Source organism: Vulpes vulpes, chromosome 13, assembly GCF_048418805.1.
Source record: "Vulpes vulpes isolate BD-2025 chromosome 13, VulVul3, whole genome shotgun sequence".
Classification (NCBI taxonomy): domain Eukaryota; kingdom Metazoa; phylum Chordata; class Mammalia; order Carnivora; family Canidae; genus Vulpes; species Vulpes vulpes.
The window spans coordinates 2,486,796-2,510,985 of record NC_132792.1 but is presented as its reverse complement, the minus strand read 5'-3'; the positions used below and the strand labels follow the sequence as shown (position 1 = coordinate 2,510,985).

The following is a 24,190-nucleotide window of genomic DNA, read 5'->3' as shown; positions in this document are numbered from 1 at the left end:
CCTGGGGCCTCGGATCACACATGCCACCATTGCCAATGCTTTTAGCTCAGGTGGGAGCCAGGTCTGGGCTGGGGTCCCACTCCGCCTGAGCAGTGGGCCAACCCTCAGCAGCCTCGTCTGCACCTGGGGTGGGGGTGGGGGTGAGGGACGATGCACAGGGGCATCGATAACCCAGAGTCCCTGATAAAGGGAAGCCTATCCAGTCCCCCAGACTCAAGTCTGGCCCTCTGCTCCCTGGCGGTGTGGCTGTGGGGAAGGAATTTAGCTTCCGTGGGTTCAGGGGACGGCGAGAGTCACAATGATGGCAGCAGCCACCTCAACAGAGCGCTCGGCACAGGCACCCCGGGAGCCGTAACAAGCACTGCTCTCAACTCCGATCCTTTCTCCCTTCTGGTCGACTCTCTCGGGAGACTCACTGGCACTGGTGGGTTCTCGAAGGAGCTAAGCAAATGGGGTGCCCAGTGGGCACCCAGGCCAGCGCTAGGAAGCACGCTGCCCCCCACCTCCTGTCCACAAGTTACTCCAGCCCGGCCACCCCGCTTGCCAGCTGGAAGCCAGGCTGGCGGGGCCCGGCCTCTGCACGGGCTCCCTGGCTCCTGCCGCTGAGTGATTAATCATCCTCCCCTGCAGCTGGCACGGTGCTCCTGAGGTAGACGTGTCAATCATTAAACTACTATTTGTTCAAGTCTCGGAGAGGCAGGAGCCTTGCCTCCTCCACAAACATGCCTGCAGGACGATCAGGCCTACCTGGTTACCCTGTAACTGGGAGCTGGCCCACAGATCCAGAGATAAATAAATAAATAAATAAATAAATAAAATAGGCCCAGAGATTCTGATTCCGGGACCTGGAGCCTCAGGTTCAGATGGCAATGGTGTCACCGAGCTGCGGTCCACATGGGATCCCGGACAACGAACAGCATAACTTGGCTCCTCAGAACAGCTGTGCTGGGTACTCAGCAAACATGCAGGTTCTGAGGCCCCTGACGTGCCTGACATGCTAAGAACCTTAGAGGCAAGGGGTCCCAGGCATCCCCGTGTTTACTCTTTGGGTGACCGGCATGCAGCCAGCCTCGCACCTGAGCCCTCCATGGGGGCAGCAATGAGAAGCGCCATCAGGGCCATCAGGGCGAGGGCACCCAAGAGCTGCTGGGGAATGAGCACTGTCCTCCCCCGGGAGGGAGCCTGACCCTGGTGCCCTGAGGCCAGCCAGGGATGGGAGGCATGTGACAGGTGGTTTATACGCAGGGAAAACCGACAGTTCCCGGGGTGACACGGAGCCACCCTGTCTGCAAGCAGGTGGCATCAGACCTCGGCAGCGGGCTGCTTGGTGGACACACAGGGAACTGCTGGGTAACGTGGACGTCGTTCTGCGCCTCCCTGAGAGGAGGCCGTGGGGACAGCAGGAAGGATGTAGTGCACCTCAGTAACCGCGGTGGCCCTCCCACCCCAGCCTTGGCACCGCAGGGGTGTGGGCATTTGGGGAGCAGGTCTGTGGGGAGCGGGGTGCAGACCCAGGACCAAGCTGGGAGACCCGAGCTGGGTGCAAAAAGGCCTAAAGTCAAGATGCCTTTTCTAATCATCAGCCCCTCCACCTGGAACGTTCTCAGGACCAGGGCCACCCCTCTCGGGGCTGCGTCCTGAAGCCACTTCTGCTCCTCTGGCAGATGGACCTCAGGGGTCCCGGCCCGTGAGCCCAGGGCACAGGGAAGTGAGCCCACCCGCCCTCCGTGGCTGCCTGCAGTGTGGTCCCCAGTGGAGCGGCCAGCCTGGGGTGGGGAGGGCTGGCAGAGGGACTTAGGGGTTCGTCTCCTCAGGAGCAGCTGCAGTGACCGCATCGGGCGCCGTCTCCATTTGCAAATATGACAGGCTTGCTTTCAGAATTAATTTTTTCTTCTGTCAAAACCTGGTGCCTGCCAGAGAAGGCCTGGGGGCAGGGTTAGAGGTGGAGAGAAAGTGCCGGCAAAACCAGGTGGGGGGAGAGCGTGCACTCACCCAGCCGTTCCCGTGCTCGCTTCATCGGCCACCTGGGCCTCCCTGCACCCTCGTCCCCAGAGTCCTCTGTGCCCTCATGCGCTCACTGCCCATCCAGATGCTCTCTGGGTGCCTTGAGGAACCTGGTGCTGTGCCCGCCAGGGGCACTCGCGGTGTGCAGGAGGAAACGGCAACAGAGTGTGGCACAAAGCCAGCTGAGAGGCCGTGGAGTGTGGCAGGGGTGGCTCAGACGGACGGGGCGCCAGGAAGGTGCGTGCGGCAGTCCAGGCAGCAGGAAGGGCAGGTGCAAAGGCACTGGGGTGGGAGCGTCCCGGGTTTCTGGGAGCTGCGTGTAGGTCCGTGTGGCAGGAGGAGAGGCCAGAGGCCAGCAGGGGTGACTGGGCCTGGCCCCGTCGGCCCCATTAGTGTGCCTGCGCTCCGAGGACAACGGGAGCCCACGGGGATCTGAAGTGGGCAGGTGGTTAGAAGGCGGGTATAATACCACTGCCCCGTGCTCAGACGGAGCTTGTCCTCACAGGACAGCCTGCGGCAGCTCTAAGAGACGGCCCCCCTTTGACCTCCACTCCACAGCCGAGGAGACTGAGGCCCACGTGGGGAGCAGGGGGGACAGCAGGCGCCCCAACACGCCTGCCAGCGCCAGCCCAGCGTCCTGCACATCGGCCATGCGCAGTGACACACCAGCCAGGGAGGCAATGGGGGCACCACGCCCTGCCCCCTGAGAGTCAGGAGTGGGACACAGGGTCCCTTTGGCCCTCTGCCTCCTCCCAGCCAGAGGTGAAGCCCCTTCCCTGTCAGGAAAACTGTGGGTGCCACGGGCTGCTCATTAGCTGCTGCTGCAGAGCCTGGGGAGCGGAGGGGGGGACGCAGCCAGCCCAAGTGGAGGGGCAAAGGGGCCGAGGGACCTGCCCCGTGGGGCCCTGCCTCTCAACTGTCCTCAGCCGGCCGCTGAACGGACAGCTGCCCCACGGGGGAGCCTCGCCATCTCAGAACTGCTCAACTTTTCAGTAAATCCACATGCAAATGGGACCAAACAGTCACAGCGCACGGTGGAAATAAGGTGTGACTGGGGCCTTGCTTTGAAAGTGAAATGAAAAAAAAAATGATGAAAACAAGTTTACTTGAGGGAGAGTTAATAAAACTCAGGTCACGTTCGCCTCAGGTACCGATTCCTTACCAGAGCCCACAGTCGAGTTGGGATCACTCTCTCCGCGTCTTTTCCAAGCAGGTGTGAGCAGGACCGGCCGTGGCCGCTCTGCCGCCGACACCCGGACACGGGCCGCAGGGGGCAGCAGGCCGCCTTCCCGCAGCCCCGCAGCCCTCCCTGGCCTCAGCTGCCTCCTGGAGCCCCCCAGCCTTCTCAGGCCCTGGCCCACGGCCCTCCTTCGCCCTGGGGTGGGGGGCGTCCAACGGCGGCTCTCCTGCTCTCCCGTATGGTTTTCACCCACACCAAGAAATTCTGCATCCTCGCCAAGATTCCTAATGTACTTCGCAACTGATTTACATTTTCTCTGAGCTCTCTCGTCAGATGTTTATACGCAGTGGGCAGCTGGGAAGGCGCTGCAAGAAGTGGCTGCACAGGGAGGGATGTGCAGGGGAGCCCAGCTGCCGTGACCGTCACCTGTGACACAACCACACCAGGAGGGGCCTGGATGCTGAAGGATGGACGATGCACTGAACATTCTAGAAGCTCCGGTACTTTTGTCCAGGCCAGGGCTGGTGAGCAGAGCTGAAACCCTGTCTGCTAATGCGGGCACACCGCCCACCACCCTCACCCCCCGCCTTGTCACCCCTCCGACACACTGCCTGCACCGGCCCCCTTGCAGCCCTGGCAGCCTCCTGTCTCCCTAGGACCCTTCCCTGTCTCCCCATGCTGAGATCCTACCCCCAATTCTAGCCCTTTCTCACATGCTGCTTCTTCCGTGAACACCTCCCTGCTCAGCCCCAGACCAGGCACTGGGAGCCCCCCAATTTACAACGCCAACCAGGGATGCCTAGGCCGAGCCGATGGACTGGCTTCTCCAGGGCTGGAGCTCCCTCATGTCCCCCTACCCACCCCCCAACACCTGGCCGCCCAAAAGTTCAGGAAGCGAATAGAACAGAGTTGCCCCCAGTGGAACCAGATGGCTTCCTGAGAGCCGGTCCTCAGCCCGTGGGACCGTCCTCACGCCGCACCTTCCTCGACCATCGATCATCAAAGCCCATCCTGTTTCCACTTTTAGAAGCGGCAATCGATACTGCTCGCTGTCCTGATGACCCACGGACATTTAGTTAACGCAGGGCTCTCTGGTGCTTACTAAGCAAAGCTGAATCTCTGCATAATAAAGTTCATGCTTCCAGAAATGGAAAAAGGTGTGTGGGTGATGACACGCCACAGCTTCAGAAAGCAGGGAAATTAATGCTTCCTCGTAAGGACAGCATGGCGGGTTTGGTGTCTGGAAGGGAATGACCGACCGGGGACACTGCCCGCGGCTCTCGCCCTTGAGCGTGCAGAGCGGGCACTGATGCCAGCCAGCTCTGTCCCCACGCAGCCGGCCAGGTGGACGTGAGCTGTCGAGGACATACGCTCTATCTCCGTGCCTCTGGGATGGAGCCCAGCCCGGCGCCTGGGACACACGGCAGCACCGAACACCGGCTCGCTGCACCAACAGCTCAACGGAAGACTCTCCCAAGCTGTCCACGGCTGTATTACCCAAGTTGATCTGCTTTTCTAGAGAAAAACCCACAGTTTTCTCAAGTTGAGAACAAGCTGAAGAAAACCACCTGTGTACGGACAATAGCGATGATGGTCCTAATGCGACTGTCACAGGGTGCCCAGCTCCCACCGGAGCTGAATGTCACTCCCGAGCAGGGCACGCCGGGGTCTCTGGTTCTCCCCCCACCTCCCCACACACACACACTTCCACACAGTGAGTCGGCTGCCCCCAGGTTCGTCCGCAGAGGAGCCCCACGTACGGTGGGGGACACAAGGCCATGATAAAATGCAGGACGTGATGTTCTTCCTGTGGTTTCTCAAAAGCTCAAACGGATTTTTAACAAAACTTGGCCAAACAAATCAAGGTGTCCCATACAGAATACTGGATCTAGAACAGAAGGTCCGATGGGAGCAATCCCTCCTGCCTGCCCTCCCGACCCTGCCATTCCTTTATGTCAAGTATCATGATGACCTCTGAGCTCCAATCGCCTGTGAGTGTACCGATGGTCCAGGAGACCCCGGGGCTCCTACCCCTCGCTCAGGCTGCCTGTTACGTCCAGAAGCCCCGATCCCAGGTCGGACCCTGGGCCAGTACATGTTGAAGGCTCACGCAAGGTGCCACGAGGGGCTGAGAAGCCAAATAACGGATGGATTCAGGCCTCAGGAAGATCACAGAGAATGACACACGCAGATGAGTAAGTGCCACCCAGAGAGGAAGGAGGCTGGTCTCTCGGGGAGGGCGGAGGTGGGACGAGTGAGCAGAAGCTCCAGAATCTTGGCTGGGACAGGCCTGGGGCACACATCACCCGCTGAGGGGGCAGGGAAATGAGGGGACTGGCCATCACGGCAGACCACGCGGGCTTGTCACCATGTCCCTGCAGCGAGTGGCGACCGAGATGCCTCTGCCCTCAGCCCTTGACTTCCTCCTGCTCTCATGACCACTCGCCACATTTCTAGCCCCCTTCCACCTCCGGCACCCCCCAGCAGCACGGCCTGTTCTCCAGGGGGGCCCCACCCACACCTATGGCCCATGACTGCCTTGCCCCCCTACATGGGGACCGAGCTCTGTCCTGGGAACCAGAGTCCACCCACCTGCTCAACGCCAGCTACGTGCAGGTCTGTTCCTCGGCTCTGAGACGAGGCCTGCACTCACTCGTCTGTGTTCCCACCACCAGGTGAGCAGAGCCTCCTCACACCAGGGCCAACTGGAAGGGGCTGCGCCTCTCCATGAGATGGTCAGCTGCCTAGAGACAGGCCCGAGCCTCTCCTACGTGCTGCTGTGTCCCCGGCCCCAAGCACAGGGAGGCTTTAACGATCCCGGCGACATGCTCATGGCCATCCAATAAGCCAGGATGGCGCTAAGCGCTGAGGCCCAGACCCACCGAGCTCTTTCCATCACACCAGCTACACTGCCTCCAGCGTTCCTCCCAGCCCACCTCCTTGCATCCCATATCTGGCCCAGATCTGGGCTCATGGCATGTGCTCGGGAAGCAAGTGCTCAATGAACGAGCTCTCTGCACAGAAGGCAGAAGAGCCACGCGTTCTTGCTGGGGGGCCTGCACCTGAACGCAGCGGCTTCTTGACAAGCCTGCAACACAGAGTGGCCTGTGGGTCCCAGGAACCACGTGGCTCCCAGCAGAGCAGCCACCGTGCAGGCGGGCAGGGCCGGGCTGTTGGCACCTTCCCACGGCTGCACCTCTGTACTTTCTGTGAAGCCACACATACAGCGAGGAGAGCTGCTTTCCATGTGCGCCCATCCTTGACCAGAGGGGCGTGGATGTGCCTTGAGTCCTGTGGGATTCAGAGCAGAAGTGACACAGGAACAGTTAGGGGCAGATGGGGCTAGGCAGGGGAAGACAAGGGAAAGGCCCCAGACTCAGGCTCCTCCCCTTCCCAAGAAAACAGAGAGAGATAAGATGGTAAATATAGGAAAATAAACCTGGCTCCCTAGCTCCAAGATGTTAGGGGGTACCCCCCCCCTTTAATGGCTACTCAGTAATCACAGAAACTCACCAGACCACAAAGAAATAGGTCATTAAGGTGTCATCAGTAGTCCCTGCCCAAACCTAGAGGGCACATGAATCTCAAGGCCGTGGGCTCCCTGACTAGGCTCACAGAAGCCCCGGATGTAGAGAAATGTTACGGAGGAGATGTTAACCAGGGAGAGGGGGCACCTGGCTGGGGCTCAGGGTATTTGCAAACGCCCCTGGTTGGTGATCGGGGTAGTTACAAGTCCATGTTTGTTCTAAACAGTGACCCTGATACCGGCACGAAATTTACCAAGTTCCCTGGTCAGTTTCCTATAAAAGGAGACCCTAAAAGCCCTCCGTGGCAACCCTGTAGAGACCCCTCACTCCTGAGAGCTTTCTCTGTATCTCTGCTTAATAAACTTCTAGCGCTCCGCTCACTCTCTTGTCCGCGAGATTCCTCCTTCGGCGAGCACCGAGCCCTCCTGTATCAGAAGCGCGAACAGCTCTGAGCCCTGGGCTCCCTTCGTGACAGAGCGGAGGCGGTCTCGTCTACGTGGCTGTCCGGCCCACGGCCACCTCGTGGTGACGTGCTTTGCTCTCACCCCCTTCTGAAGCAGGTTCCTCATCGAGAACCAGTGGCCTTCGGGGCGACCCGGGGTGCAACACTTGTGGGAAGTGGCCAACTCTCTGGAAAAGGGGACGCAGAACTTTGTTTGCATGTGGGTTTATCATTAGATTCTCAGGCGTCCTCCACACAAGAGAACTCATCACCACCGTCCTGCTGCGGCGCGTCTCAGTTTGTGGGGAGCAGCAGTGTCACCAGGCACTTCTGTCCACGGATGCGCCTTTTCCATCCTCCCCAGCCTCACGTGCGTCCGGACCGTGGTCCAGCTGCAGATTCAGGGAGCGGGTTCTGCAGGCGCAACCACCAACCCCCACTCATGGAGTGAAAAGGTTCCACGGGGAGGAGAAGCCAGGCGCTTGGCCCCCAAGGCTGCGCTCCCCCTGGCCTGCTGTGATTTGGGGAGACGGGCCGATGCCTGCCTTTCTCTGCCCCTCCAGGAGCTACGCAGTTCCAGCATCGAGCGAGATGTGCTGAACTTGTTTCAAGCACAGGAGCTCGTGCTCTAACTGACATCCCTGAGCGCGAAGGTTATGCGGCTGTTTTTTTCCAGCTGTTGGGCTGGATCAATGGTCCAGGGACGAATCCCCAGCAAAGGGCCTTGGGGAGAAGGATGTTGTCAGGAGCTGCCCGAGAAAGGTCAGGAGGCTGAGTCTTTGAAGTTGGCTTGACTGCTCAAGGTCTGGCTTCAAAGTGGCCCGGAGGCCAGCGCCTCATTAAGGATTGCTGCCTTCTCAGGTTCTCAAATGGGAAGGGGCTCTTTTCCCCCAAACCTCTTAGTACTACAGCCCAAGCTGACCCACATTTGCTTCCAGACCTTTTTCCCTTCCTAAGAAATTAAACTGCTTAATTTCAAACATTTTCCCCTAAGCATGTGCTCTGTGCATGTTTAGCACATTCTGAACAATGCGGGTGAGACAAAGGAGGAGGGGAAACCACAGCAAGGCCAACACCCGGCCCTGCTGATGGAGGCCTGGGAAGAGGGGCAGACCAGAAGGAAGCAGACTGGGCTCCAGTCCCACCAGCACAGGAGCCGAGTGGGACATGCGGGAGGTGAGGTGACCTTGAGGTCCCGCTCACACTGGATCCCACAAGAGTTCTGGGCCCTAAGCATCTCCCTGGACAGCACTCTGGCTGTGGGACGAGGGAAAGAGCCTCAGAACAGGAGGACTGACCCAAGGTCACTGAGGTCTGGAAAGCACAGCTTCCACACCCAGACCCGTGTCCTTCCTGCCGCTGATGGCTCTCAGCTGGGTGGGGGCGGCTCAGACACCGGCGCCCGTGAGTGACACCAACTGCAGGGAGGCCGTCAGGCCACCTGGCCCTCCACCTGCTCAGCCGTAGAGGGGGCTGGAGGACAGCTCAGAGGCGGTGGCCACCCCACCACGAGGGAGCCCAGCCCACTCCCTCCCCCAGCTGATCGGCAGTGCCGTGTGGAGCGATTGGAGGAAGATGACCCAGATCCAGTTTACATCATGGCATTGGATTTGGGGCAAGTTACCAAATGTGAGCTACTCCGCCTGCCGAAGCGGGAAATGTCTGTGTCTCTAGGGAGGGCCAGTGCCCAGGAGGAGCACCTCCCACACCGAGAGAACGTGGCCCCCGGGCAGGAGGTTCCCCTTCCTCTGCAGGTGAAGTCCACTGTGGCTTCTAGACTCTGAGCATAGCCTGCTGGGCTGTAAGGTACCCGGCCCTGGGGGGACTCCGCTTCTGTGAGGGAAGGACGGCAGGCAAGGTGCCTGCTCCCTTGGGCATCCAGGCGGCAGACTGTTCTGAATGTGCCCTCTATTTCCACACCTGGAGAAGGTGCTCTGACCTCTGCAAAAGGCTGAGGGAGCAAACTGGTCAACGTAGGGAAGGCAGGGGACCCCAACCACCACCATGCTCACCCTTCATCAGCAGCCTTGGTTTGAAAGCTGCAGCTAAAAATACAGATGCGACTGAGGAGCCTGGGAGGAGCCTGGGAGGGCTGGTCAGCAGGCCGCGTCCTCCCCACGGCAGGCTGCAGACAGGATCCAGACCAGGGGCAACAGCGACTCTGCTTTGCCCAGGACTGCCAGAAAGCCCTGTGCTGCCCAGCCAGGACTCAAACATCAGGGATCTTGGGGATCGCATCACCTGCTGGTGGGAGCCCAAATGCCACCCCCACCTTGAGTGACCCACCAGTCCAGGTACAGCCCCTCTGGATGGGGCACATGGGGCCTGGCACTTGAGGTACTTAAGGACAGGCCTTATTCCCCTAAGAGATGCCCCACAGGGCCACAAGAGAAAAGCAGATATTAAATAAATACGTTATGACCGGTTGGCTGTTGATTCTCACAGCCATCTCCTGGTCTTAAATCAAGGCAGTTGCAGAGGTCACAGAGCCGGGCCTGCAGCCCTGGGGCCACAGGGAGGTGGACAGAGTGGTGGGGGCACTGGAGCCACAGGCCAGGAGGAGCCGGCTGTGGTCAGTCTCCCTGCCTGGGGCTGAGCAAGGGGATGGCTCCCAGGGCTCCCTGCAGTCTGGAGAGCCAAGAAGCTTGGTCAGTGGACTCCTCCCTCTCCTGAGAGAGCTCCTCTACCAGGAGCCCTTAGCGCCCCAGTGTGTCCCCAGAACCATTCACCCAGCAGGTGCCCAAGGACCTCTCCCGTGCTGTCCTTGGACGAGGCATCCAAGGCGGCCAAACCTCACCAACTGGAACAGTAAGTCCTGGCTGCTCCACATCCAGACACCCCGTTCAATGATGCTTAGGCTCCAGCAAGAATATCTATTTTCTCCTATAAGCCCTGCAATCGGGGGCATGGGAAGCCTGCAGAATCCAGAGCAAGTGTCCTGCAATATGGAAGCACCAGGGAGGGGCTCAAAGTTTGTCTTGTAAGAAACAATGGAAAATGAGAGAAAGACCAAAATGTCCCCCTCCTGGGTTTAGCATGACAGCGATCCTGAAATTCACGATCCTGTTTAAGGTGCAGCAAACACCGAGGGCAATGCGACAGAGCCCACGCCCGGTGGGTGGCTGGAGACAGACACTGATCATGACCCAGCTCCCTGACTTCCCAGTCGGTGACCTCGCCCCCGGGCCCCACCCCTCCGAGGAGGGACACTCTACCCACAGACCGGCAGGTGTGTGCAGGGCAGGAGGCAGAGGGAGAGCCAGTGAGCCCTGCAGAGCTGCGAGCACCTGCACCCTCTGGGAGCTGCCTCACTGGAAAGATCCTGCCCCGAGGGTCTGGTTCTGGAGGAAGAATCTCAGCAGATGGCAAGGGTCTTGGCTGCCAAGTCAGTATAACCAACACTTGCAGCCTCTGACCTGGGTCGGGGCAGGTCATTTACCACCTGCCCCAGGGGCCTGTCCCATCTGTTGGCGACGAAGGGGACTGATGCCAGTAGCTGTTTACCCCAGTAGCACTTTGTATTCATGAGCTAGTGGCACGCGGGCGGACGCCAGCATCCTGGGATGCTGAAAATAAGGTCCAAGAGGGCAGCATAAGGCCGTGGGAAACACAGATGTGAGGTCTGCCTGGAAACTCCTGTGGGACTCTGGAAGTAAGAACCCAGAGACCTAGGCTTGGTTTACAGCTGCACTAATTAGCCCCAGCTCAAACCAGCACACTCGGATCTCTTGATTTCCCTGTGATCCGGTGGCAGGAGGACAGGAGCTGTCCTCACGAGGCAGGCAGAAGGCTGCCATCAGGGCCCGGAGCTGTAGGCCCCTTTGCAGATGACCAGGGAGCCTTCCCCCCGTGAAGTCAGGTATTTCTCTGGGAACACAGCCTTTCTCCCCAGCAGCCTATAAACTCCACCAGGACACGGACTGTTCCTCACTCGCTCACTCAACAAGTACTTGTTGAAGGCTACACTTTCCCAGTTGTTCAGCAAGCATTTGCTCTGCCCACTCTGTGTTAGGTAAGGAACAGGCGGGGGTGCGGGGACATGGACCTACCATGGACGTCACCTGTCAGTTCCCAGACAGCCTGCGACAGGAACAGACACTCCTGCAGGCGTCAGAAGAGCCCCAGGGGTGGGGGCCGCGTGGAGCTGGAGAAGAGCTCACAGCTCACCTGGGCCTGGAAGGACAAGCAGATCTCACCTGGTAGAAAGGGAACGCCAGAGGCCTGGGCCTGGCCCAGTGTCATGGGTAGCTGCAGGGCAGACCCCTCTCCGACCTTCTTGGACAAGTCCAGTTCTGAGGGTGTGGGAGGGGTCGGTGGCAGACCGGCTGGGTGTTGAGGGCATCTGCACAATAGAGCCACCCCACGCAGGATGCCAGAGTGCAAGCAGGGGGAAGACGGCGTCCTCACGGAGGGCAGCCCTGCCGGGGCCTGGAGCACAAACTGGATAGAAGGCGTCTGTGGGGCAGGCCCCCTTGGATGAGAGGCTGAGATCCCGGGAGTGGCTGGGCTGGGGTGTGTGGGAGACGGGCTACGGGAGGCAACGAGAACCAGTTCCTTCAGGCCGAGGAAGTGACGTACAAGCAAGGAAACAGGACAAGCCTCATGGTGTTGGGCAGGTAATCCTGTGGCTACTAGCACTGGCAGGGATAGTGAGCAAGCACGTGTGTGTGCGTGTTTACAATCACATGCTTGTGTATGTTTCCTGGCTCTGTCTTCTGAGAAGGCCATGGGGTAGCAATCAAGAGGGCTGGCCATCACTCCCATCTGCATCTTTGCCTCTAAATGCCCATCCTCACTGAAGGAAATGACACAGCTTGGAGAAACGATGGTGTCAGGGCTATAGTTCGAGATGAATCTGGAATGTTTGTGCCAGGAAGCAACCAGGTGCTCCAACACTGATGGAGGCATATCATGAGGCATGAAGTCAGCCTGAGGGGCTCCCACTGGGCGAGTCTGGAACAGTTTGAGCATCAGAACAAATAATGACAGTCACATATTTGAGCCCATTGAATAAAACAGGGAATGATGGATCCATATAAATAAACGAACAAAGTAAATTTTGTCGAGGAATTGGATATTTACAGTTTCAAGGCACCTTCCCCTGAAATACTTACTGATTACCAAGAGAAAAAAAGGAACTTCATAGAAAAGGCGGGCAGACACTACCTTTGTCAAACGATCACAATGACCATCATTGGCAAGAGGACAATGGAATCATGAGCCGCCCTGAGACATGGGGAAGGCAGGCATCACTGTGACATTCCTGCCAAAGACACATCTACTGAATCCTGTCGCAAGGGCACACCACATAAACCCAAACTGCGGGCCACCCTAGAGCAAGCCGGTTAGAAATATCTGAGATTGCCAAGTAATCAAAGTCACAGGAAGACTGAGGAATTATTCCAGACCAAGGGAAACTAAAGACGTGGAAGAACTCAGGGCAACCAGTGATTCCAAACCAGATGCAGACCCTCAAAGTACAAAGGACACTGGTAGGACAACTGGCATAACTCGAGCGGGTTGTCAGTACTCGATGGTAGGTAGTACCAACGCTAATTTCCTGATCTGGGTGGCATGCTGAGGGTGTAAAACAGAATGCCCTTGTTTGTGGGAAATAGGCATTAAAAAATACGGGGGTGACAGTGCATTGGGCCAGGTACCTGCTCTAAAACGGTGCAGAAAAAAGATTCTCACTACTGTCCTTGCAACTTTTCTATAAGTCCATGCACAATCACAAAATTACCTCCTCCTTTTTTCTTCTACAGGGGAGTATCTGGTGAGAAGTCAGCAGAGCTAGGCCTGGAATCCACCTGTAGGCCACGAGCTCATTATGTGATCCAGGGAAGTGTGGGGTGATGGGAGAGACACAAATTTCAAGATCATGGGAACTGTGTTCCAGTCTTTGAGTTGCCGTTCACACAATGAATGGCTTTGCACATGCTTTCCACTTCCTCTCTCCTACTTCAGAGATACACTGTGAAGACTACCTCATTCATGCCTTCAGCGAATATTTACTCAGCAGGCACTAAATGTTCTGGTGACAGATCTAGGTGCTGAGAATACAGTGAAGAATAAACATATCCTTCCTCCATGGAGCTTATACCCTAGCAGGGATGGAAACACACACAAGGAAAATAATCTGTATATACAATGAGCTTTCAGAGAATTGCAAGGCCTGTGAAGAAGAATACATCAGGCAAGGCCTTAAAAGGGGGTGAGGGTGGGGAGGTCAGACAAGAGAAGTTGGAGATTTTAGGAAGAAAGAGACCGAAAAATAAAATGATCACAGAAAACAAAATCAAGAAAATACAGACCACAAAAGTCAAAAGACTATAAAAACAAAACACGTAACAGAATAAACAGTAAAGACCAACACACGTGCCATATCGAGGAATGTAAATGGCCTACACTCACCTATTAATGAAAAACTCTTTAAAGTTGGCTCGCAAACCATAATTCAACTCCATGATTCATCTAAGAGAACCACATGAAAAAAAAAAAAAAAAGGAAATCTCAAATGTTTAAAATAAAATGATAAACAAAGGCATAGCAGCCAAACAAAAAGCAAGCAGGGATGAAAGTTACAGTGTTAGACGAGGCAACAAACACCGAAGGAGACAGAGAAGAGCAACTCAAGTGACAGTGGGCTCAGCAGAATGAGAACAAGGAGGACATCTATGCACCAAGGAACATCCACACTTGTGCTGCATGGACTACAGGACACAGGGCCACCACGTCAATGGACAGGAGTCCACTCAGGCTGAGGAGGACCCACAGCAGCAGCAGGTGTAATTCACATGTCTAAGTCTGCAGTGGGTCAAGTGAGTGAGGGTCCCAGGGACCTAAGCAATGTAACTGATGAGGAGAGGTTAAATGATGTATTTTGCAACTCAATCTGCCTGAAACAAGGAATATGCCTTCCTTTTAACTGTCTATGGAGTGGTCACAAAAAAGCAAAAGAAACCTCAGTGAATTCTCAGAGGTGGAAATATCACTAAACTGATTACAATGCCATTACATTAGAAAGTCAGAACAAATCCAGGAAACGAAACAAAACATGCAGGTTTTGTAACTCTTGGGATAAAGATGAAACAAACTAAAATTGCAAAGTGCCTAAAAAGTAACAAACGTGAAAATGTTAAATATCAGAACACAGGAAATGCAGTAATTATAGGAAAATTCATAGCCTTAAAATAATGATAGCAGTAACAGGAAATTTGAAATAAATGGATTAAATATCCAGTTCAATCAGTAAGGACAAACTAACACAGTGAGCTCCAGTAAAGCAGAAAGAAGATGGGGACACAATCAGAGAGAAGGGACAAGAACTGACAAAGAGAGCAGATCATCTATTAGCCAGCTGAATCAAGAAAAGGAAGAGAAAGCAAAATTATATTAAGGAAACAGAAGTGGGGAAATGACCACGGTTCGAGAAGAGACAGTTAAATAGTTAGAAACTTAAAAACAAAATGAGCTCTTTCTGAAGTTATATAAAAATATGAAAGCTGTCCCATGGGCACAGAGTTTTGATTTTGCAAGATGAATAAGTAGAGGTCTGCTGGGGGACAATATGAATGCAGTTAATTCAACTGGACTATACCCTTAAAAATGTCAAGATGGAAAATCTATGAATATCTAACCATAATTTTAAGTAAACAAAAGAGAAAGAAAACTAAGAAAATGAGTGAAGCAAATACCCAAGCAAATATTAAAATATACTACAAACCCGTAATAGTTACGAGGGCGGTCCTGGCTCATGGGTGGACAAGACAATGAATAGAAGTGAGTCCAAAAATTTTCCTGAACATAAGAGAAAAATGACCTCACTTATTAGCAGAGAAAGGTTATTATTAAATGACTTGGAGACAAATAAATAGTTTTCTGGGAAAAGGCTGGGTGCGTGCCACATAAATAAAAGACCTAAATGTTAAAATGGGTGAGCCCATGGAAGTGTGAGAATTTAACAGATCTATATAATCCAGGCGAGGGAAGTCTTTCTAAGCACGACACAGGAACAGAGGATATTTTTAAAGAAATTGCTAACTTTAAAGTAAGCGTCTTCCAGTGCGCCTTACTCCCATGGGGACTGGCGCCCTTACTTGTTCCAACAACGTTTATCAGAGCAAAGGATCAGAAACCACCCGAGGGTCAGCCAGAGGCGGGTAAGTGAAGGACAACGCATCCGCATCGACGGCGGTAAGAGCGTGGAGGCCCCCGCGTGCTGCTGGGGAGCGACGCCCGAGACGCGTCCCTAAGCGAGAGAGACAAGCGGCAGGAAGCTCTCACGTGCTCCCACTGAGGACAAAGCCACCGCGGGCGCCTGCGAGGTGCGGGCAGGGGGACGGGATGGCTCCAGGGGAGGACGGTGGTAGGAAGGAGACTTCGCACACAGCTTTGTGCACCTCTTGAATTCTGAGGCTCGTTTGTGCAGGTTTCTTTGCAAAGGAAGCCGAGCACACACTGATGCACGGCCTCGCCCAGGTTATGGCGTGGGGGCGGGGGCGGGCAGGTGGTCGGCTTCTGATCGGGGTCTCTCCCTTTGAGGCAGGGGTGCAGACAGAGGGAGCCTCGCCGGGTCAGGCCTGGGATCATTCCTTACTCTGCCACCTAAGTGCTGGTGACAGGGACACGATCGCTCTGACTTTCAAGCTTCCTTTCTATAAAACAAGGGTGGTTTTCCCAATCTCTCAGGGTTGTCGTGGGGACCGTGTGACACGAGGCACATTTGACGCCAGCAGAGGCCCGTCATGAGGTCGTTGTGTCAATAGGTGGTATGAGTCTGAGAGCCAGGACATTTCTTGGCTTGGTGGCTCAGGCTGTCATGACCACGGTGCCCGGCCCACTTCTGGTGGGCAGGAGGCTCTCATGAGCTCCGTGCCCACCAGGGACTGGAAACCTGGTACCTGCCACCCTGCAGATCTCAGACTCTTTCCTTTGTGTCTTCTTAGAGCTCGAAAGCTGCCCACACACCCACCCTCTTAGCACCTGTGGAACAGGGGTGTGGTGCAAGCACGGAGACCACGTCTCTCATCTCCTGCTGGATGGCCTGTCCTGGCCCAAGGAGCCAGAGGGCACTGGGGAGGACAGCAGCTCACCGCACCGCAGAGACATGAACCTTTATTTCCCAGGTTCAGAGTCAAGAGGTGGGAGGGGTGGCCCCATGTGCCACTCTCCGCCCCCCAGGACAAATCCTACGGCAGAAAATCCCCTCCAGAATGTGAACTGGTGCAGCCACTCTGGAAAACTGTGAGGAGGTTCCTCAAAGAGTTAAAAATAGACCTGCCCTATGACCCAGCAATTGCACTGTTGGGGATTTACCCCAAAGATACAGATGCAATGAAACGCCAGGACACCTGCACCCCGATGTTTATAGCAGCAATGTCCACAATAGCCAAACTGTGGAAGGAGCCTCGGTGTCCATCGAAAGATGATGGATAAAGAAGCTGTGGTCTATGTATACACTGGAATATTCCTCAGCCATTAGAAACGACAAATACCCACCATTTGCTTCGACGTGGATGGAACTGGAGGATATGATGCTGAGTGAAATAAGTCAGTTGGAGAAGGACAAACATTATATGGTCTCATTCATTTGGGGAATATAAAAATTAGTGAAAGGGAATAAAGGGGAAAGGAGAAAAAATGAGTGGGAAATATCAGAAAGGGAGACAGAACATAAAGACTCCTGACTCTGGGAAATGAACTAGGGGGGGTGGAAGGGGAGGTGGGCGGGGGGTGGGGGTGACTGGGTGACAGGCACTGAGGGGAGCACTTGATGGGATGAGCACTGGGTGTTATTCTGTATGTTGGCAAATTGAACACCAATAAGAAAGAAAGGAAAGGAAGGGAAGGAAGGAAGAAAGAAAGAAATCCCCTCCAAAAAGGTGTCTATCAAAGAAAGTGGCAGGCAGCTGAAGGTGAGGGGGAGCGAGAGCTGGGCATGCGGGAGTGTCCCCCCCCCCCCCCCCCCAGCATAGCCCAGACGGGCACCTGGGAGGGGCTCAGTAGCCACCTGCTAGGAGGGGGTGAGGGCAGGAAGCACAGGGGATGAAGGGAAGAACCGAAGTCAGCCAGAGTGTGGACCTTGGACCTCAGGGAGCAGATCAGACATAGAAATAGCAAATTTGGAGACAAAGTATGTCCTCTTTAACTCACTGGTTTCCTCCCTAAGATGTAGTAGAATGCCTATTTCAGGGGGCATTCTGGAGAAAAGTGACACAGAAAGTGACTGGACACAGCTCCTGACTCGCTGCAGGAAGCACCCACAAATACAGTTACTCTTCAGGGGAAAGTCATGACAAGTAACGCTCGAAACATTACTTTAAAACTAGGGTGCGTAGGGCCAAGGAGAAGACTGGGGCGGAGGGGGCGAGCCGGGGAGAGGGTGACAGGGTCTCACAGAAGCGCAGGCACGGGCTCCGGAGCCAGACACAGGACGGCCCAGCGAGCTGTGTGCAGCCGAGGCTCTGCACGTTCCATCCCTCGCGGACTCAGACTCGGGGGTCTCCAGGTGCTGGCCGTGAGGACAGAGCACGAGGAGCAGCAGGGCACAGAGCTGGCCCCTCTGGCAGGGCCACCAGCCTCCCGTGACAGGACAGCAAGGGACCCACTAAGTCCATGGGGTCATACCCAAGGAGGGGATGGAGAGCAGCCTGGGGCTTTGGCTTTGTATACGGGTTGTTTTTTTTTTTTTAATCACTTCTTTTCTTCAAAAACAATATAACTACTTTTATATCTTCTACAATTTTTTTCTGTTTTTCTGTTCTTTATATATTTGCATATTTGTATTTGGCAAAGGTGCCAAAGGGTCAGTGAGATGGCCCCTCGGGTCCCAAGCTGGGCCTCAGGCAGAGCGGCCTCTGGCCATCACTGGGCGCCAGGGTCGGCTCCTCGCCCCCCGCCTGCCGGCCTCTCTGGCTTACCAAAGCCACCTGGTCAGCCCAGCAAGGCCGCCCCGTCAGCGGGCCACAGGCTAACGCTCCCACCCGGGAGCAGATGTCTGGAGAAATCCACAGCCCCGTGCCGCTAAGTTACCTGGGGAACAGGTAGGGGGCGGGGGCAGGCTCAGCCTCCAGGGAGGCCACGCATGGCCACGTGCGGACGGTTGGCTGGAACCAAGGTGTCTGGCAGGCGACTGCACCTGGGGACTTACGGCAGCCGATACACACGAATCTCAGGTCAGAAACAAGACCACACGAGGCCTCCACGTGACAGTTTGACAGAAGGACACCCTGGAAGGGTCCCCGGGAGGCAGCCCACCCTCAAGGCGAAGACAGCCTGGCCCCCTGGGCCCCGGATCCAGACTCCCAAACGGGCTGAACGCAGCAGGTGCCATAAGGCAGGGGTCAGCTCTCAGGTGTGACGGGCCTACAGGGGCCCGTCCCCTTTGTCCTTGTGCCTTGTCCCCAAGTGCACAGCTGGCTCCTTTGTAACAAGCTAGGGGCAGGGGGCGGGTTCCCGGGCTGCCTCCTGCCTCTGCTCCCAGGACACCCGCACAGGCCCCGACCCGGCACACAGCGGGCTGTGCGTGGACAGTCCGGTAACAGCCCTGGGTCCCCCTCCCCCACCAGACCGGGAGCGTCTCGAGGGCAGGGATGGAGCTTAACTTACACGCGGGTCCCCGGCACCTGGAGCGGTGCCTGCTACAGAGCGGACGGTCAGCAGCAGGAACCCACTGAACGAACAGGCAACCCAAGAACCCGCATTCTCCATGCAACCTGAGGTGACAGAAACCCCTGAATGTGATGACCGCCCAGACCTGCGCAGGGTGGACACCGTGTCGTGCTCCCCAGGCATGAGGGCGAGATGCTCCCTGAGGCAGGGCGGCAGGTGTCCCCACACGGGTCTCATGCCCGCTGCTTCCTAGACCTGTTAGCCTCGCGCGTGTGCGAGCTGCCTGCACGCCACGGCTCGGGGCCGGAGCACGCGGTGGGGCTCGCTTGATGAGGATTTGGAGGGTGCGCAGTGGAAACCTCCGGCACGTAATGGAGCCAACACGTAATCTGCATTCCCTGGCAGTCTGTGAAGGCGCAAGGCCATCGCCGAGGCACCCGGGAAGCTACGGAAGGCGGCACCAGCCGAGGGAGGTAGAAGGGGGCACGGCTGCGGGACCCCCGAATTAGCTCAGCCTCGTTAGTCACCACGACCGGTACCGGTGGAACGGACAGTCGGGGAGCACGCGGGGCTCTACCACCTGGAGGCGCAGCCCCACACAGTTCACACGACAGGTTCCAGACGGAGAGGAGAGGCCTCTGGGAAGCTGCAGCCCGACCACGCCAACGTGGGGTCCCGTCCCAGGCCCTGCCACAGCTCTGACCTGCCCCGTCCTGCCTTGCCTTTGGATGCACCCCAGAATCTCAGCTTCCTCCTCTCCATGACCAACGGGCACACAGCAACTCCAGGGGCCCCCCACTGGCCCCTGAGATGCCAGGATGCAGGCATCTCTTCACGCCTTCACGGAGCACTTGGTGCCCTCGGCATCTCCAGCTCGTCCACCTGCCTGAGGACGTCACTCCACGAGGAAGCAGCAGAGCCAGGACCAGGACGCTCAGCAGCTGGTGCCAGCAGCAGGCCCGTCCCCCAGGTGATGCCACCCCATCACACAGCCAACACGGACATGTTTGTGCTCTACCACAAAAATAGTAGCAACTTCAGAGAATCCTTGCAGACAGCATGACCCCACAACACAAAAAAGCTCACCGTGCAGGGTGGTGCGTGTGATTTACAGAGCGATGAACATCTCGGAACAGCAACGGAGCAAGCGCTAAGTTGCCTCAGGTCCACTTGATGAAATTGTAACAGCGCACGAGCGTAAGATACATTTGTAACATGGGGAGCACTGGTGTTTTGTCAGGCAAATAAAAAAGGGACACAAAAGTACAAATATGGTATGATCATCTCTATAAACAAAATTTAAATTTGAGGACACCAAAAAGGCTTAGAAAGACACAAAAATCCAATGAAATAGAGGTTGTTTTGGGGGTGAGTAAAGGGCGATTTTTCTCAGTCCAACTTTTCTGATTTTTCCCTAGCTTTCCACAGCAAGAATAGAAAACTTTGATCACGTGATCTAGTGGAACGGCCACGATCCCAGTGTGAGGACACCTGGCCCTGACCCTGGACCAGGCACCACTTGGCTGGCGGTGCTGGACAAGACCCCTGACCCGGCCGAGCCACAGCGTCCTCACCTGGAGAAGGGCACACTTGGCGCGCAAGGCTGTCAAAAGGACGCTGTGACATCCTTGCACCTCGCCCGCCATGTGACACACACGTGCAAAACGGTTAAATAATAGCTGTTATCTTGTTGAGTTGCCCACCCAAGCCCATTCTCGTTGGAGAAAGAAATCTGTCAGCCAGGGCCACGTGGGCCGATGTCCGGCAGCTCAAGAAGCACCTGTAAGTGCTCAGGTAGGTGAGGGCCCAGCTCGGCAGCCTGCACAGTAAAACCTGAACGCCCTCAGGTCAGGGGCCCCGTGAGAACAGTCAGGAGAGGCCAATCATGGCGGGGCATAGCCAACACCGCAGAGCCCGGGCCCTGGGTGGTGTGAGGGGCTGAGGCCCCGACATGTTGGACCCACAGCTCACATGACAGGAGGTGGGCACTGGCATGTCCTGAGGCCAAGGAGGGGCTCACAGGGGGCTGGGGAGGCAGGCAAAACTGCCCACCAGCTCTCAGGGGCCACCACACGGGAACCGCGCTCACAGCACGGGAGGGAAAGTGACCTCAGAAATCCTTGTTCCCACAATGTCCACGTCGCCATCAACAGTCACATATTCCTTTGACCCAACAGCTCAAGAGTTTAACATTCATGTCTTTTGACTCAGTAACTAACTCCAAAACCAGAAAATTGGTTAGAAAATCAAACAAAAATCTGTTCATAAAGATGTTCACTGGAGACAGCCAGATATGGTAGCAAGCAAATTATGACAATCCGACCGGGAAAACATTGTGCGTGGTTTCTGGGGGGTGTGGATCCTGCGAGCGCAGGACCTCAGCACAGCCGGACACCCTGGACACCACAGGTGGGGCGCCCACCTGCCCTGCTTGGGGAGCTGCAGGGAAGCAGCTCCTGTCCTGCCAGCAAGGCTTCCGGGCACAAATGCCTCCCAGGCCCTAGGATTATTTTTTCAAAGCATCTTCTCTGGGGTGGTACTGCTAACACCTGTTATCTACCAACATTCTGGTACGCACATGACGTGTGCAGGGCAGCGGACCCAAACGCTGCTAACAAGCAGAAGAGGAAAGAGGCCTGTAAGGACTCCAGTGTGGACTCAGGGACTCCTGCTGGACTCTGGAAGGAGCCTGGACCCTGTAGGGCCCACTGCAGGGCGTGGCTGCTGTGTGGCTGTTCCGGCCCCGGGGAAGTTCTTTTGAGGGACAGGATACGTTAACACAAGTTTTATTTCATTTTGTTTCACAGGACGGGTCCCCTGGGGCCTGTCCCAGCCCTAGAGGTGGGAGGCTCTGGGTGTCTGACTTGCTCAGCTGCCCACATCTGGTGGAAGGAGCTGGCTGTGCCCAGGTAACCAAGAGATAGGACCTTCCAACCTAGAAAATGGTCTGGGGGCCAAGAGAAGCCACCACAGGTGCACACCCTGATTCTCTGCGGAAATGCGTCCCCCTCCTTCTCAGGCTGGATGCATGGAAAGAGCCACCTGGTGTAACATGTGGTCCACTGGCTGCTGCCACGCCGGCTGCTCACGGGCCTCCCCCGGCCTTCATCTGTGGGAGCAGGGGGTCCGGCAGAAGGGCAGGTCCCCCCGCAGTACAGGGGGCCTCACAGGCTGATGGGGAGCCAGGGAAGGCCAACGGGAAGGCCCTCTGCTCCTGGAACAACTCCCAGGTGTTTCTAGCATGTGAAAGGGGAGATCACACTTTAATTAACTGGGCAAAAGACTGATACTAATTTACGATGATACCTGGGGTTATATATATACACACACACACTTGTATCTCGCTGATTGCTAGCTTCTGACCTAGAATAGATAATGAAATCATTTCCAGAAAATAATAAAGCCTCCCATGTCAACAAAAATACATTCCGTTTGTTCCTCAACAAAATATGTCGGGCTGCTATCAGGAAGGCACAGCCCAGGATAGAAGCTGCTGGAAGCAAACACGCAGGTGCACTGCTTGAGGTGCTAAATCATGGTGAACGCTCACGGGTTGCAGACGAGTTACGGTGCTTACCAAAGACGCTCTCTTCCGTACCGACCCTGTGAAAAGCTGTCAAAGCTCATCCAGGGAGGAGTAAGAGCAAGAGGGTAGCACGTGAATCCCTTCCACCACTCAACCACACACAGACTGAAGACGCGCCCGCGTGGACAAGGCCAAGTGCCGCCGCAGAGGATGCCCCACGTTGCAGCAGCTGGGACTACAGGGGTCTCGACACCCGTTGCCATGTGTGCGGATGCTGAGGGCGCTGACCCTTTCACAAGTGTGTGCTGCCGGGACATGCCTGGAGGGCCAAGCTCAGGCCCTGTGACTTCCGTGGCTTGACCTGCCACGGCCAGCTGGCCGGCACGACCTCACCCGCGGGAAAAGACGCCCGCGCAGAAACGCCGCGTGTTCACCCATGGGTGCCGGGCGGTACTCACCCCACTGCAGAGGAGCCAGCTGCAGGTGCTCCAGGACGAGCTGGTTCAGGAGTCCTTCTACGCTCGCCTCGCCTCTGCGCTTCAGGGAGGGGTGAGTGCCAGTCAAGGAAAACGCGGCTCGTGCGGAGACCCAGGGACAGGAGGAAGAGTTCTGGAAGCTTCTATACAGTCCCGGACGGGAAACCTCCCACAGCAGATCTAGGTCTCCCTCCTCTCAAATGATGTCCAACCAACCACCAGGACATGATCTGAGTGTGGAAAACACGCACAGAAATAGATCAAGTGGCTCCCCTCCCTCAGCCCAAATCAGGTAAATCAAGCAACTGTCGTACAAAGAAGGGAAATGCATGGGGTAATTTTAATCCCACAGCTGTTCTTGCGGGGTGGGGGCGGGGATACAGGAAGTGGAAGGTTGTGTCTCCTTAATAAAGCCGGCGGACGGCTCATCGTTCAATGTAACCGAGTGCGTTTCTGGACGCGCGTCGGCTGCGTGCTGGTTTCATGTCTGTCGTGTTATACATCTTGATGTAATTACACATATTGTGACGAATGGGCTCATTTAGGCGAGTTCACAATGGAGGAAGTCACAGTCTCTCGGCACGTCTGAGCGGATGAGGAAATTAGGTTTAGAAATGCTGAAAACAGATGTGTCCTGGGCACTAATATTAAACAGCCAACGTGGCTCTCAGAAACAGATCTGCAAGCCTCTTTCCCTTTTCCTACGTCAACTAAAGCCACAGAATCTAAGTTGTAATCAAAAGGGAAGAATTTAGTCCCTGACATTCTTCCCTGATTAGGGAAATGAGGAGAAAACCCGGTTTTTTCTGCCTTCAGCAAGTTGATCGCATTCAACAAACACAGAGCATGTCCGACCCAGACAGGGATGGAGACTCGGGGAGGGCACTGAAACCAGACGTGAGCCTGAACTTGAGAAGATGGAAGCTTCTCGATGGTGGGAACGGAGGGAGGACAGCTGCAGGGACGAGGCCCTGCAGGCAGAGCAGCCCAGGGCCGGCCGAGGCTGGGGGCGCGGGGGCACCGCGGAGCACCACTCGGTCCTTGAGCATCGGCGAACCAGAGAGCAGGGCTGGCTGCACAGCAACGGGCTCCCACCAGCACGGTGACCTGTCAGGGCCCCCGCCTCCCCCTCCTCTGGCCAGCACGGTGACCTGTCAGGGCCCCCGCCTCCCCATCCTCCCACCAGTACGGTCATCTTTCCTGCCAACCCCACAGATGCCCCGTCCACCAGGTGCCTCACCACAGCTCCGTATCCTTCCCCTCCGCAGGCCACATGGAGGGGAGGGGCACCCACTTCTCGGCACAGGGGGTGGGGTGCGCAGGCCAGCAGCGGAGGGTCCTGCTGGTTTCCATCCCCCGATGGCAGCCGAGGCCCCGCAGGGGGACAGCAATGCTCAGCTCTGTCACCTTTGACAAGCCACG

At 56.2% G+C, this 24,190-nt stretch overlaps 1 protein-coding gene across 7 annotated transcripts in view; it reads right to left on the bottom strand.

The window, feature by feature from the left end:
• Window positions 1-24,190, bottom strand: part of TRAPPC9 (trafficking protein particle complex subunit 9) — a 541,182-nt gene that overhangs the window by 84,926 nt on the left and 432,066 nt on the right. For 5 of the 7 annotated variants that reach the window (XM_072733818.1, XM_025985035.2, XM_072733822.1 and 2 more), the window contains one exon: window positions 22,751-22,841. In XM_072733818.1, coding sequence (XP_072589919.1) covers window positions 22,751-22,841 — 91 coding nt within the window. Of the gene's footprint in view, window positions 1-22,750; window positions 22,843-24,190 lie in introns of all 7 variants that reach the window. The other 2 variants (XM_072733819.1, XM_072733820.1) reach the window with 1 other exon arrangement.